The sequence below is a fragment of the Corythoichthys intestinalis genome, chromosome 12 (genome assembly GCF_030265065.1).
Source record: "Corythoichthys intestinalis isolate RoL2023-P3 chromosome 12, ASM3026506v1, whole genome shotgun sequence".
Taxonomy (NCBI): domain Eukaryota; kingdom Metazoa; phylum Chordata; class Actinopteri; order Syngnathiformes; family Syngnathidae; genus Corythoichthys; species Corythoichthys intestinalis.
The window spans coordinates 31,872,579-31,889,218 of NC_080406.1; the positions used below are offsets into that span (position 1 = coordinate 31,872,579).

Here is a 16,640-nt window from a genome sequence, read left to right on the forward strand (position 1 = left end):
GGCTGTTTTTCTGCAAAGGGACCAGGACGACTGATCTGTGTAAATGAATGAATGAATGGGGCCATGTATCGAGAGATTTTGAGTGAAAATCTCCTTCTATCAGCAAGGCCATTGAAGATGAGACGTGGCTTTGTAAGAAGCATTTCATGGTCCTGGAGTGGCCTAGCCATTCTCCAGATCTCAACCCCATAGAAAATCTGTGGAGGGATTTGAAAGTTCGTGTTGCCCAACGACAGCCCCAAAACATCACTGCTCTGGAGGAGATCTTCATGGAGGGAATGGGCCAAAATACCAGCAACAGTGTGTGAAAAGCTTGTGAAGAGACAGAAAACATTTGGCCTCCATTATTGCCAACAAAGGGTACATTAAAAAGTATTGAGATGAACTTTTGGTATTGACCGAATACTTATTTTCCACCATGATTTGCAAATAAATTCTTTAAAAATCAATGTGATTTTCTGTTTTTTTTTCCCACATTCTGTCTCTCATGGTTGAAGTTTGCCCATGTAGACATTTGCCCCACTGTAAGTTACATAGGTAATTTATATTGTCTTCTCATATTTTGTAAGGATAGAATTGGCATTATTATTATTATTATTATTAATTCTTAAGTGAATTATTTTCATTATGTTTAGACTTACAATTACCCCTTTTCACTTTCTGAATGAGCCTGTCCATTTTTCCGCCCTCAAACACTTGTTTGATTGGCTGATGACTTAAACAACATGTTGACAACATACCACCTTCTTCACCCCCTTCGAAGAGTAGGGATATTAAAAGTTTTATTCAGCTAGCAGCAGCTGAAAATAATGTAAAAGGACATCAGTGTTGTGGAGGTGGGGGACACACACCACACAATTTGCAACTGAAAGTCCAACCTGCATCAACGTTAGCATAACATTAAACTGTGTGAGTTTGCTAACCTGCAAAAATCGAGTAGGAAGCTGCTTAGAGAGGTGTATTCCTGTACAGTATGTGTTTTTTTTTGTTTTTTTTTTTTACTGTTAACGTTAATTAAACAGTGAGAAATGTAGTTAACCGAGGTTTACCCCCTTCTCCCAATTTATATTTTAATGGTGTGGTCTTAAAGTAGCCCAAAGGAGCTTTCATTGTTTGTTGAGTTTGGCTGTGCTTGTGGACAAAAGCAGTAGTCTTTTACCTGAAGGAAGGCTCCATTTTTATTTATTTTTGTTCCCTGACTTAGAAGTCTTTTCAGTTTTATACACACATATATATATATATATGTGTGTGTGTGTGTATATATATGTATGTATGTATGTATATATGTATATATACATATATATACAGTGCCTTGCAAAAGTATTCGCCCCCCTTCAATCTTGCAACCTTTCGCCACATTTCAGGCTTCAAACATAAAGATATGAAATTTAATTTTTTTGTCAAGAATCAACAACAAGTGGGACACAATCGTGAAGTGGAACAACATTTATTGGATAATTTAAACTTTTTTAACAAATAAAAAACTGAAAAGTGGGGCGTGCAATATAATTCGGCCCCTTTACTTTCAGTGCAGCAAACTCACTCCAGAAGTTCAGTGAGGATCTCTGAATGATCCAATGTTGTCCTAAATGACCGATGATGATAAATAGAATCCAAATGTGTGTAATCAAGTCTCCGTATAAATGCACCTGCTCTGTGATAGTCTCAGGGTTCTGTTTAAAGTGCAGAGAGCATTATGAAAACCAAGGAACACACCAGGCAGGTCCGAGATACTGTTGTGGAGAAGTTTAAAGCCGGATTTGGATACAAAAAGATTTCCCAAGCTTTAAACATCTCAAGGAGCACTGTGCAAGCCATCATATTGAAATGGAAGGAGCATCAGACCACTGCAAATCTACCAAGACCCGGCCGTCCTTCCAAACTTTCTTCTCAAACAAGGAGAAAACTGATCAGAGATGCAGCCAAGTGGCCCATGATCACTCTGGATGATCTGCAGAGATCTACAGCTGAGGTGGGAGAGTCTGTCCATAGGACAACAATCAGTCATACACTGCACAAATCTGGCCTTTATGCAAGAGTGGCAAGAAGAAAGCCATTTTTCAAAGATATCCATAAAAAGTCTCGTTTAAAGTTTGCCACAAGCCACCTGGGAGACACACCAAACATGTGGAAGAAGGTGCTCTGGTCAGATGAAACCAAAATTGAACTTTTTGGCCACAATGCAAAACGATATGTTTGGCGTAAAAGCAACACAGCTCATCACCCTGAACACACCATCCCCACTGTCAAACATGGTGGTGGCAGCATCATGGTTTGGGCCTGCTTTTCTTCAGCAGGGACAGGGAAGATGGTTAAAATTGGCGGGAAGATGGATGCAGCCAAATACAGGAACATTCTGGAAGAAAACCTGTTGGTATCTGCACAAGACCTGAGACTGGGACGGAGATTTATCTTCCAACAGGACAATGATCCAAAACATAAAGCCAAATCTACAATGGAATGGTTCAAAAATAAACGTATCCAGGTGTTAGAATGGCCAAGTCAAAGTCCAGACCTGAATCCAATCGAGAATCTGTGGAAAGAGCTGAAGACTGCTGTTCACAAACACTCTCCATCCAACCTCACTGAGCTCGAGCTGTTTTGCAAGGAAGAATGAGCGAGAATGTCAGTCTCTCGATGTGCAAAACTGATAGAAACATACCCCAAGCGACTTGCAGCTGTAATTGGAGCAAAAGGTGGCGCTACAAAGTATTAACGCAAGGGGGCCGAATAATAATGCACGCCCCACTTTTCAGTTTTTTATCTGTTAAAAAAGTTTAAATTATCCAATAAATTTTGTTCCACTTCACGATTGTGTCCCACTTGTTGATTCTTGACAAAAAATTAAAATTTTATATCTTTATGTTTGAAGCCTGAAATGTGGCGAAAGGTTGCAAGGTTCAAGGGGGCCGATTACTTTTGCAAGGCACTGTATATATATGTTAGTATAGTTGTTATCAAGGAGTCACTTTCCGTAGTGTTAGTTGGGTGTCAGTGGAAAAAAAAAAAAAAAACAAGCGGTCGCCAGCTACAAGTACAACACAGCTGCTGATGAGAGTGAACAAAAACAAAAACAGAGATGACTGTTCACATTATTTTTTTGCGGGTGATGTCAGAAGCCCAGAATGAAGTCGATTATCGGGGCGATGACAGGCACGGTGGGTCACTTCTGTTTGGGCTATGTTTCCATAGCAACGCACTCATCTTCCTGGAGGAGAGACTGATGTCTTGCCTGGAGTGGTAAATGAATCGTGACAGACTGGGCAGCCGACATAAGCTGGCACCTGTAGAGTGACCTTTTTACGCTGACGCATGGAGCAAAAGGAACATTCTCAATATACGTGTCTGCCTGTAGAGGGAGCAATTGATAGACACGCTATAAAATGACCTCATTGGTGAAGAAAACCCTCAGTAGGCATGCTTGAGATCAACAGATAAAAACATTTAATCGACTTGGTTTATCTCTCGAGGGCACGTTTTGTGATTGAACCCCCACCAGTCCCACTCCCGTATCCCCTCATCATCACACCAAGCGTCCATGTTGCAACAGGCACCGTGTTAAAACAATACTGGACTGGATGCATGGTCACCGGTCCGCTAATACTGCTTCAAGGCCGCGGGGGCTGCAGGTGAGGACCTCCATCTTGTTGAAAGGAAAAAGCGTGCACTTTAAATAAAGTCCTGGGTCCAATAAATTATCACACAAGACAAAAAGAAGGTCCTCAAAATAGCTTGGTGGGGGAAAAGGCTCATGCCAAGCTAGTTCCTCATCATCATCGGAGTCCTGGAGCGAGGCCGAACGAAGATTCAGAGTGCCATCATCTGACACGTAATCGTGACATCATCCACTCGAGACCTTGACACAAGCTGGAGGAAAGCACACAAACAAAGAATGGGACCTTTGATGATTACATACTGTATGTACAAATGGAAAAGCATCGCGTATAATTCTGGGCAAAAAGATTTAAGAGCACATTTTTTCCTCATAAAAAAGATTTTTGTTTTAATGTTAACACTGGTAAACAAGCAAAATGCTTCAAATTTGGGTCACTAAAAACAAAAAAATAGTTCTAGTAGTAATAGTAATATCTATAGTTGTTGAGATACAGTATATGAGCGAAATGTTAAAATACAATAAATTTAGGCAAAAATGGGTATTAAATGAATGGGTATTAATTGAAATGGATATTTCTGGGTAAACCTACCTACCCCTAAAAAAATTACTACTATCTACCATTTCAGAATATACCGGAATTTATGTTGGCAGGAGCTTTGACCTAATGTGCTTTTTTCAAACTATTGCAGTAACTTTGGGGGGTTTGGAAGTTAGCAAAATGCATTAATGTAGACAAATTTCATAAGCAGTTGCACACATTGATATATCCATCTCATGTCAAATGTAGCAAATTGTAAAACCGATATAATTCAGGGCTGCAGCTATCGATTATTTTAGTAGCAGGCATGAAAATGGGTCAGGGGTTAAAAAGGTGAGAAAGGTGTGGAGGAAATATGTTCCGGCGTTCTGCCAAAATGTCCGCCGTCGGCAAAACGTCCTACATGTGGCGAATTTGACCATTTTAATTTTTCACATAAGGCTTAATATTCGAGTTAACGGGGGTTTAATTAGTTGAAGGAGTTGATTTCAACCACCATTGACTCGCGCTAGCTTAGCCACTCCGGAGCCCTGAAACTAACAAATAACTGTCAAACTGCACAGAATTTGTTCAAATCATTTCCAACGACTAATTAAACCCCGGCTAACTCAAAGATTAAGCCTAATGTAAAAAATTCTGAACTTCCCCTTTAAAATAAAGACCATTGAATATGGCCCTTAAAATGTTGTCTATAAAAGTTTTAGAGCAATAAAACAAACAACACAATTGAATAAAATGAACAGGAATCCTTCAAAGTATTTCATAATGGGTCCAAATTATTTTTCGAACAGATCATGTGACTATAGAACCTTAGAGACAGCCGTTTGCATTGCTTAGCCAAAACTACAGCTGAGGAGGCAAGATGGATATTTAGAATTTCTTTAAACCTAAGCTTTCAAAACCCTCAACAACAACTGAGCTTGAACCGAGGACTGAGCACGAGCAGTATCAAAAAGTCCTGGCTGTCGTGGTACCTGTTGTGCTGTAATTCCAAGTGGTGCTTGAATTGGATGCTTATAGCGGTGGACAGTCTTTTTGAGCCAGCGCAGTTTGCAGCGCACGGAGATATTTTTGTTATCTTTACTGGACAAAAATGTGAAGTAATGGCTGTGTTTCCAGTGTGCAAATGCAGCCGTTTGTAGTATATCTCCTGCCTATTTCATTGCATCCTGGCGAGGTAGTAAGGCTATGTTGTTTTGGCCGCAAACTCCCAGCGCTCACGCATCATGGTAATACACGTGACCCTTTTTGTTCCATCCCCGATTAAAAAATGTGACATGTGATGTCACTCCCATGACTACAGTATTCTTCATTCTACACACATTATGGGGCAATAACAAAATAGTAACGCACAGGCATCAAGGAAAGTAATTTTACTCAGATTACTGATTTAGAAAAATGAACGCGTTAGATTGTTCTTTACTGAAAGAAAGTAATCAGATTAGTTACGCATTACGATACCGCGTTATTGACAACACTGCTTTTATATTACCGTTAAATACACAAGCTTGACGCTACCTTAACAGGAGCTATTTTTTCACCGGACGCTCCGGCAGTGTTCAACGCAAGCTGCAACGAACGGCAGTAACTTTGTCATACCACAAAATATGAAAACGAGAACCATTACTCACTAAATCCAATATGCTGGCAAATGCATCCATCTAAAAACAATTGGGAGTGATACTTTACCTCCTCCAGCGAATGTGAATTTGTGCTTAGTACAAGATCATCTGTCGCAATTAGCGATCTTTGACGCTCTTTTTTTTTTTTCCTCCCCACATACAAACTTGTTTCTCTCTCAGCGGCTGTGATTAACCTCAATGAAGTTGCTGTCCTAGCTAAGCCTTGCCTATCATTCGTCTTTGTAAGTTTTTAGTAACTTTGTGTATTGAATTTGAAAGGAAAATGTGTGTTTTGTTTTTGACGAACTTTTTCATGAAGCTAAACTGTTGAAGCTACTCACATGTGGAAAAATACGAGTGTACAACGTTTTAAATGTATTCATTTGGTATATTTCAGTTACCACGATTTGAGAGATCAATAAATTGAAGAATTTACGCCTTGCGTTTGGAGTGCTTGTTTTTGGGTTTGCTGGAATAGCGTCACTGACACACGCAGCATCAAACAGGGGAAGGGGTAAGCGCTGCCGCGTCAAGCTAATTCTGGCTGCATTTTCGACACATGAAAAATAACGAATACGTACTACTGTATGACGGAAAATTTTAGTGGTTTTGTAACCGCGACGTTTTCATAGCATGGTAATCCGTGAAGGTAACTGGCACATGCCTACAAACGACCCCCCCCCCCTTTAAAAATTTTTCTCCTCGGATCTACACGATTCACGTAGGTCATCCTTTTTGACTTCAAAACGGCGAATTTCGCCGAAAGGTGAGAGATTTTCATGCCTGAGTAGTCGATGATTCTATCAATGAAGTAATTCGAGTAATCGGATTAGGAACATTCAATGTGTTGCAGAATAAATTTTAGGAGATGTAAAACAAAGGCCCTTTCAAAAGAGCATTAAGTGCGAACACAAAATTCCCATGTGTTTCTTCAAACTATATAGAATTGCACTTTCATTTAAAAATGAATTAAAAGACCCGAGCTTAGCCTCAAAATGTATTTTTAAAAAATAAATAAATGAGGATCTAAGTACAACAAAAGAACAATGGGCTAAGTTGCATAGCAAACTTCTGCTAGCTTAAAAGCTATAAAATGCTAACTTTTTTCTTTAACAATACTCTTAAATCGTTCAAGCAAATGTTCCCACAAAAAAAAAAAAAAAAAAAAAAAAAAAAAAAAAAAAAAAAAAAAAAACAGCTAAATACACCTATAAATTAAATTGCAAATGCATAAAAAACATATTAGCTTAGGTTCCTCTTAACAGGGAGCAGGTGGATTCAGCCATGATAAATGAGTTATGTCATATTCACTGTTGCCACTAGAGGGCAGTGTATCCACACAAATCAATAAAAGCATATGCAAACACTTTAAAAACAAACCATTGTAATGCCACTCCAATTAAACAATTACTTGAAGCAGCAAATTTTGATTCGAAGATTTTTTCCTCAATTGAATTACTCAAGTTAATCGATTAATCATTGCAGCACTAATATAATTACACCATTGTATGTTTTTGAGAACGGATATTAAATATCTTGAAGACTTTAGCCAACTAGCACTAAAATCTTTTACTTACCAATCCATGTCACCAGAGCAAGTACGATTTTTTAAAATCTATTTTCCAAAATGTTGTAGACCAGTGTAAGGATTTTTTGTAAACAGACATTTTTTTTGGGATCAAAATAACCATATCAAAATAAAATATTTTCAATTTTAAAAAGTAATTTTTTTCTCATTTTTTTATTTTTTTAAAGTTTTTTTGTGGACATTATTTTTTTTTAATCAAGATTTTGTCAATAATTTAATACCCAAATACTAGTACATAATCATAATAATAATAAACTTTTTTCCTCCAAAAATCTCTAAGGTTGCACGTTGGAAAACAAAACTAATAAGATACTAAAAATCCTGAAATCTTAAAAATACTTGTTTTCCTTTTTTGAAAATAGAATAAAATAGTTTTCTAGGAAAAAAAAGTAGCATTTTTGGAGAAAAAAGTCATGCTAATAACCATCATATTTTTTTCCAAAACATGTTTTTTCTGGAAAAGACATTGTGCAACAACAATATTTCAACTCTTTTTCAGTGCAAAAATGAGATATATTGAAAAAAATGAACTCCCATTTTTATGATTTTTTTCCCCCCAAGATATGAAGGGAAAAAGTCATAAACGAAGCCTTTTGTTAGCGTGTGTCTCCTCACCCTTCACCGGTGAGGGCGCAGCAGGCCTGGATGTGCCACTGGTGGTCTTTGACCGAAGTGAGCTGCAGACTGTGCGAGATGTCGGCAACCGACATGCAGCCCTTCACGTCCTGCTTGTTGGCGAACACCAGCAGTCCCGCCTTCCTCAGGTCCTGCGTCACATATTCATTATTCATCAGAACACAATGCATATTGTGATTTGCGTTTCTCCTACTTCGTGCGCTAACATCCTGTAAAGCTCCTCTTTGGTCACTGAGATTCTTTCGCGGTCAGTGCTGTCCACCACCACGATCACAAACTGCAACACAAACAATATCATATCATACAGAGGTCTTTAAAAATACACATCAAGTCCCTTAGGGTGTGTAGCTTCTATACACCTCAAGGATTCTTTTCCAACTTAAGTAATAAGTTCTTTTTGCCTGCTGCTTCCAGTCGGTCACCACTAGGGGAAGCCAAGCGCACATAGCAAAACCAAAGAAAAGCTGTAGAGTCCGGAGTTACAATAGTGACATCTTGTGGACGGATGAACAATATATCAGTATGGAAAGAAATCAAACTCAAAAAGCAGTCAACTTAAGATGAAGGGACAGAACACTTCCCGCCTGACAAAAAGAATATGTGTAAATGTTTTCTCCGTGAGCTTTTCAAAAATAAACATCTTTGTGAAAGTGAAACTTCATCATATTCAAGTTCAAGACTGATATTTATATACAATTTAAAAATAGCCCTGTGAGAAATTCATAGTAAAGTTAATTGAAAGTAGAAATAGTTGAGAAGTTAAGAAATTAATATAGACTATGCAAATTTTTTGACCCTGCTTATTAAAAGAATTTGAGAATTGTTTGGAACCGGAATCGAAATGTGGAATCGGAACCGGTGAAATTCAGACGATGCCCAACCCTACTCCCATGTGGCACATTAAAACGGGAACACCCTATAAAGACACACAGATTCCCATCCTCTGCGTCTAAGCAGATTAACAGGACAGTTATACATATATTTAAAAAAAAAAAAAGATCATCTCATCGACAACTAATCACATATCAAATTGAACTATTTTGATAATAAGTGAAACGTTTAAGAGACATTGTTGACCTAAATATCCACTTTGAGCCTTTAACAGTAAATATTTCAGGGTGTAACGGTACATGCATTTGTACTGAACCGTTTTGGTGCGTGGTGCTCGGTTCGGAACGGTGGCGTACCGAACGAGTTTCTGACGTAATGTAACCCTTACTTTTCGAGGCTGTGAGTCAATCGGGTTACAGTTTCTTTGTGTAGATTATATTTACTCCGTCTTCTCTACTATAATGAGGACCAACACGGTAGGACAGTATAACCCAGAAACGTCAACGGCGCGACAACGTGGCCGCCGCGAGAACGCAGTGAAACGCGGGCGTTAAAGTCAATCAGCCAATGCACACCAGTCGCAGTGCGGCCGCGTGTTAGACGCGTCACAGAAGCGGCTCAACACCACGGACACGAAAAGAACGGCAGAGTTTATTATTTGACGCGAGACGCGACCCTCCTGCATCAATACTACTACCGGTAGCTAAGATCGGGCAGACCGGAAGTCACTCGTGTAAAAATACGGTGGATCCGGTGTATTTTCAAACTTATATGCAATCGTAACCCACTTCTTGAGTCCATCAGATCTCTTGAGTGGTATTTTGGGGCACAGTTGACTTGTTTTTGTTGATTTAGGGACTAATATTCACATAGGAACTAAAATTATACAACATAAAATATACAACATAAATGAATACTACATAACATTTGTAAAATATAAACACATAATAAAATAAATAATAGCCCATTCAAATAAAATAAATTGAAATGAGCTAAAACACCTGTGATTAAATAATAAGAATAATACCCAGATCCTGTTTACACAATTAAATTTATTAATTTCTGTCTGGTGCTTTAACTTGAGAAAATCCACCAATAAAGCTTTTGAAAACCGTTCATAAGAAAGAAAAAAAAAAGATTAATTGAGGCATTTAATTTGACATGTTAAAATCTTTGTCATTTGGATTGCTTTTCTCTTTAGCACAGGACTTTTTTCTTTTCTTTCAGAAAGAAAGATGACCAATACGCGGGGTCTGAAAGGCAAATTGTTGTTGGATTATCTTTAAAAACCCGCTACTTTTTGAGCAGAATTCTAGCTTTGTATAGGCTAATGTTCCTATTGTTGAAAGCACAAAGGTGTGTAACAAACAACTAGCACATTTATATTTTGCATTTTGTTTCTTACTGTACCGAAAATAAACCGAACCGTGACCTCAAAACCGAGGTACGTACCGAACCGAGATTTTTGTGTACCCTTACACCCCTACTGTCCATACTTCGTTTAAGCGTTTAAGGTACGTAGTTCGAAGGTTCAAGAAAAATGTGTGGAAAAGAAAACAGGGGCAGGAATGCCACGTCGTGATCGTCTGCCTCCAATGTTTACGATGCTGTCATGCCGCACTAGAAACAGCGACGCCGTGACTACCCTTCCTGAGTATCCGAATGTTGTACGGAGACAGCAGTCCATATTGGGCGGCGGGTAACATTACCCGCTTACATTGTCCGCCTAACAGCTAATCCGGATAATAGGCATACTAGTGTAGCAGACATGCCGTATAGTCCAACTACCGTAATTTCCCGAATATAACGCGCACTTTTTTTCCCTAAAATCAACTTGTAAAATCATGGTGCGCATTATAAATGGGTGCATGGATGGAGACAGAAATATATATACAGATTTTTTTTTTTTATTGACACGGCCACGTTGTGTTGAAGAAACGTATGCGGCGACCCGTTGCCAACCATTACGGTACGTGACGTCACCATTTTGTTTCGGTAAGACTTCACTCTAATCGGCCAAATGATTTCGTCTAATTCTGCTTTTTTCACTCTTCATAAAGCACAGAATTTAGTTTCTTGAACTCATTTGAGTCAACGTTTATTGCAGCTCCGCAACTCGGACAATAACAAACGTAAGCACACAGACTTCCTGTGTCCGTCAACTACTATATATCTGTCCCTCGGGATACTCAAAACCAAATAACAATAGTTTCTATTGTTACTGTCGTGTTGACAGCGATGAGCTCTCACGGATTTCCGACTTACGTTCTCACTTTCATTTTACCGTATCAATCCATGGAAGAAACATTTATTCATCATGATGAAAAAAGCAAGTTATACAGAGGCCTTTAAAAGAAAAGTCACATCTGTTTTGTTTTCTCCTAGATTCTGTAAGTTGGAGAAGTTGTCAAATCATGTTATTACCGTAAATATTGTCAGTTTATGGTAATGTTTTGAACTACCAATGTGCTATGCTTGTCCAGTCAGTAAAATGACATTTCTGTATCTGTACACGAGCTCTGTTTTCTTGTATTCTTCTATTTATTGGTGCTAAAATTAGGGTGCGCGTTATAAACGGGTAGAATAATTTCCCCAAGATTTTACAAGTAAATTTGGGGTGCGCATTATACACGGGTGCGCCTTATATTCGGGAAATTACGGTAATTACACGTTTAAGGCCATTATCCGTCCTAGTGTAGACGTAGCCTTAGAGATGTTTCTAAGTCAAGGAAATTCAGGCACTTGTGGAGCTATTATTTTCTATTTGTGTGATTCAATAAACATGCTTTAGGCATTTCAATGAAGTTCAGTGTTTGTACTGTTCAATTTTTTTTTACACCAATTTTTTACTGCAAATGAATATCGGCTCCAAAAATCGGTCATCAGCCCCTCTAACTACTAATAATCAGTGTCGGTCCCAAAAAAAAAAAAACAACATATCGGTCGATCTCTAGCAAATACCGTAGCCAAGTAATTTTGAACAATAATGTAATATTTGGGGGTAAATATAAAAAATTCCAGAAATGATTCAAGCCTTATCACCCATTTCAATCTTAACTCATTCACTGCCATTGACAGCGATAGACATCCATTTAATTTTGACTCAGAGAGGCTGGCAGTGAATGGACTCTGGACACCAGTTGACTCCAGGTTTAATGACAATTGGAAGGTGTTGAGCTTAATGCCTTTGTGTACAGCAAACACATGGGAAGGCAAAACTGTGAAACGACGATGCCACGAGTACATGGGATGTATATAGTTTCTACATGTCCACAGAGCGAGAGAGGACTTGGGTAAGTGTTATCTCTGCCAGACCTCCCAGTCAAAATGAAATGGACGTCTAGCTTTGTCAATGGCAGCCAATGAGCTAAACATTTTTTTGTTTTAAGACTTTTCATTGGCTAAAAAAACGCATGTGTTTGTACCTCTGTGTTAGTGTAGTAGGTATTCCACGATGACCTCAGTGACTCCTGCCCGCCGATGTCCCACATTAGGAAGTGCGTGTTGTTGACCACAATCTCCTCGACGTTGCTGCCTATGGTGGGCGACGTGTGCACCACCTCGTTCATGGAGCTACCACAAACACAAGAATGAAACATCACGTTTCTGCCTTAATAGGCACATGGAGTCATACTTAACTCCGTAAAAGGAAGCTACTCACAATTGGTAAAGAATTGTAGTCTTGCCAGCGTTGTCCAGGCCAACAATAATGACTTTGTGCTCTGGAAGACAAAAGACGACTTTGCTCAGTCAACCTAGTCATCACTTCCTCATTTTTATATGTCAAGGTTCTTTTCACATTTGTTTTTGTCTGGTAAAAGAAGTATGTATTAATGTGACTTTTTTAAAATCTACATTTAAGATTTTGTCTTTATCCTTTAACCATTAGTCCAACTTTTTATATTGAGAAAGACCAGTCAGAAAAAAAAATCCTTTTTCATTTTTTTCCTGTCAATATTTTGAATTTTCTCTTGCACTTTTAATGTTAATTCAGTTACAATATAAATCAAAACATTTCAAGTATTATCATTTATTTTTTAATATAATTATTTCATTTTTATTATTTTATGATGACATGTCAATGTTATTGTTGCGTTTCATATAAATGTAATATAAGCATTACGTTTTCATATAAATTACAACATTACTACTGTTGCCGCATAATTCTTTCATATCATTTTAACATTTTTTTGTCTTTTTCTTCATGTTTTGACCATAATCTCATATTTCCTTAAATCACTAATAATGATTTCCCCCCCCTCCTAATTTGACTTTACTCACAAATATTGGACCTATGTACCATTTTACTTCTTGATAAAGTACTGAAGAACAAATGCCAAAAATATTCCAATATTTTGACAGCATTGCCTTTTTTTTTTACCTCATATAAAGTGACACAATTATACTTAGTTATTATTAAATTCCATACGTCTTTAATTTTTTATACCTATGTTTCGACTGCTCCAATATTAATTTTAGGGCAGTCTAACGATTAAAATTTTTAATCAAGTTAATCACAGCTTAAAAATTTATTAATCGTAATTAATCGCAATTCAAACCATCTATAAAATATGCCATATTTTTCCTGTAAATTATTGTTGGAATGGAAAGATAAGACGGATATATACATTCAACATACTGTACATAAGTACTGTATTTGTTTATTATAACAATAAATCAACAAGATGGCATTAACATTAACATTCTGTTAAAGCGATCCATGGATAGAAAGACTTGTTCTTAAAAGATAAATGTTAGTACAAGTTATAAAATGTTATATTAAAACCCCTCTTAATGTTTCCGTTTTAATAAAATTGTAAAATTTTCAAACAAAAAAATAAACTAGTAGCTCACCATTGTTGATGTCGATAATTACACAATGCTCATGGTGCTTAACCCTTGAGAGTCGAAGGACGCGCCGGCGCGTCCTCAGCGCACGTCGTCTTTGAAGCGCCCTCACGTTTTAATTACGTCACCCACATGCCGTTGGTTGGTCTCGTTTTAAAGTGCGGAAGTTGCGGTTTACTCTCGTTATTATTTGAAGTCAATCGACCAACTAGAACGTGAGATATTGTCATTTATGTTTTATAGTTTTATTGTCCTCTAAAAAAACATTAAAACGCTGCATGGATCATTTGTTTATGTCTATATTTCCATCATTTCTAGTCCTTTTTCAAAACGGAAGCTCCATGAAAAAAACACAAATCAAACGAACCCTTTCGAAGTCACAGTGGAAGCACAAAATGCGTTTTTTTTTTTTTTTATAAATATAACTGCGGTGCGAGGTTCAACCGAACGAGAGGGAGGAGGAGTGTTCTGAAGCAGCGAGGTGGCGAGCGACGGCCAGTTGGATACTGCTGGATCGAGCAGCGACTTTGTGTGACTTTGACAATGAACGGAAAACTAAATTTAGCGCAAGCAATTGTGCTTCTGATCAACTTGAGGAAAAGGATGGTCCAAATTCGTCATCATCGTCTTCTTCGGAAGAGTCCTCGAGTGAAGATAGTGACGGATTTGAACACGTGGGTGACGCCATCGACGAGCAGAGGTAAACCAACTCACTCTTTTTTTTCATGCTGAAAACGTTTTGAAAACTTTTGAAAGTTTCTTTTGATATTGCAAGACAAAGTTAATTTTGATGCAATATAAGTGTGTGTTTGTGTATATAATAATAAAATGTGCATATCAGATCAAAGTCGTACGTGCACTGTGGGCAGGCAGGAATTTATAATTTGTGGTGTTCTTCTTTCTATATGAAGATTAAGGATGTAGCACATATTCAGCTATGGTATTCTTTCTATTGTCATACATATAGATTTCCATTATTATTTATTGCTGTATATATTTTTATTTTATACTTTATTATTTTCATAAATACTGACTTATTTTCATGTACATTTATAGTGACAATGAAAGCAAAGTGAAATGAAAATGGAAGGGTGGAAAGAGGACCGACACCCCATGGAAGTGTGAGCTGTGTGATGTAGCCGTGTCTAATTCCAGGACGAAACTGCTTTTCAGAGTGGCATGACTGAAAAAAATTTAACTTGTTTATTGTAAATATTTTTGAAAATGCTTTCCCCCCCCCAATGTTATATATATATTTTTTTCCCACATCAATCTTCTCAATTTGTGTATATAAATGTGTGTTCAAGAAGCTTGATTGTGTGTACATAGTTTTCATCAGGCGATTGGCCGCAATACCTAAACTCATAAAGAGATGGCCTCTAAACACTTTTTGTGTTAGATGGTATATATTTTTTCACTGTTCTTCACTGTTAGGTCTGCTGTATATAACCTGTTTTGACTGGAGCATGTATAAAGGCAAAAAACGCCTATGGCTATACCTGTTGTTTATGTTGAATTGTCAAATATAAGACTATTTATTCTAAATTTTTTTGGTTGAATGTTCATCCTAACATGTTGAATAAATATTACAAAGTTTCAAAACGGTTCGTTACGCATGTTTGGTTGTCAATTGGACATCAATATTAAAAATTTTGACAAAACGATTTTGGAATTTTTGGTCTTTTTGGGCCCAAAATGATGATTTATAATTGATCAGTGAAGGAAACAACAATTTGGACATGAAGTTCAAGGTGTCACAAAAAAAGGGACCAAACCAGGCCATCGTGAACAATTCTTTCTTTGAAATATAAAGGCAACTTCAAAGGCATGCAAAATCAGACAAAATAGGCCCAGACCTTAAAGGGTTAAACCCATAAAATCAGTCGCACCCAAGCGCCAGCAGAGGGCGACAAATTACCAAAAAACACAAGTAACAAGTGGACATGACACTGTGGTGTCATTTTAATCTGTTTGAGCGGGGCATGTGCATTAATTGCGTCAAATATTTTAACGTGATTAACTAAAAACAAAATAATTACCGCCCGTTAACGCGATAATTTTGACAGCCCAATTAATTTCAATATTTACTACATAATATCTTCATGTTATTTTCACAATTCTGCCTTTTTCCTCGGGTAGAAATTCCATTTCGAATAATAATAACTTTCACTTTTTCGCTGCCATTCCTCCAAGTAAAAACGGATTGGACGTCTATCATCATTAATGGCAGTCAGTGAGTTAATAATCAAGCAAATACACTCTGGCCACCTCGTCAAGTACCTCTCTATGTCATCCAACTGAAAAAAAAAGTACTTTAAATGACATTAAGCTCCAGTTATATTCCACAGCCGTAAAATGTACGTCTTTAAGTGTTAGCTCGGGCCTATCATCACGTCGCTCTGCTCCCGGCTCGATAGTCTACAAACACTTCGATTCTTCTTACCTTGATGGTTAAAAAGCCTCCATAACTTGGTGAAAAGTATTCCCATGGTTGGAAAAGCGGAAGTGCCTCGGAAAACTTGGAACACTCCTCGGCGAGCTAGCTTAAATGCTAATCAGCTTGACGGGGCTGTCGAGGCGTTTAAACGCAAGCGCCATGCCCAATTTAACGCCATATATAACGTTTACAAGCTGCCCCCCGCCCGCGCGGTTCACCTAGGAGGCGGAATTAAGGGTAAAAGTAGGGAAGAATTGGTGAAAAAGGTTTGGCGGTGCTAGCACGGTGACTAATTTAGCAGGTGTCAGCTGAGCTGAGGTTAGCAGCTGGGTTGCTGTCAGTCATGCGCATGCGCAATGGTTTTCCCTAACACTTTATTTTCAAATATTGAGGCCGGATGAAAGAACTTCAAAGAAGACCCTGTAATGGTAAAGCAGGTCTTACATCTTAACGTCAACAAAGAATTCATCAAAAACATTGTCACACAAACACACAACATCAAAGGCACCTCCCGAGTGAGAGAG

General features: G+C 37.9%; 1 protein-coding gene across 1 annotated transcript; it reads right to left on the minus strand.

The window, feature by feature from the left end:
* Nucleotides 1–2,958: 2,958 nt before the first annotated feature.
* arl5a (ADP-ribosylation factor-like 5A) lies at nucleotides 2,959–16,461 on the minus strand. The gene is made up of 6 exons (XM_057853506.1): nucleotides 16,123–16,461; nucleotides 12,493–12,553; nucleotides 12,257–12,404; nucleotides 8,194–8,277; nucleotides 7,980–8,131; nucleotides 2,959–3,867 (listed from the first exon to the last, which is right to left on the minus strand). Exons 1-6 carry the CDS (start codon nucleotides 16,166–16,168, stop codon nucleotides 3,819–3,821), a joined length of 540 nt encoding a protein of 179 aa, XP_057709489.1. The 5' UTR covers nucleotides 16,169–16,461; the 3' UTR covers nucleotides 2,959–3,818.
* Between the last annotated feature and the right edge of the window lie 179 nt (nucleotides 16,462–16,640).

Coding starts and splice junctions, on each gene's coding strand:
- arl5a (XM_057853506.1), bottom strand. CDS start 16,168: ATGGGAATACTTTTCACCAAGTTATGGAGGCTTTTTAACCATCAAG. Junction 8,278..12,256: donor CCTACTACACTAACACAGAG/GTACAAACACAT, acceptor TTTGTGTTGCAG/TTTGTGATCGTGGTGGTGGA. Junction 3,868..7,979: donor TGCGCCCTCACCGGTGAAGG/GTGAGGAGACAC, acceptor GCTTTCCTCCAG/CTTGTGTCAAGGTCTCGAGT.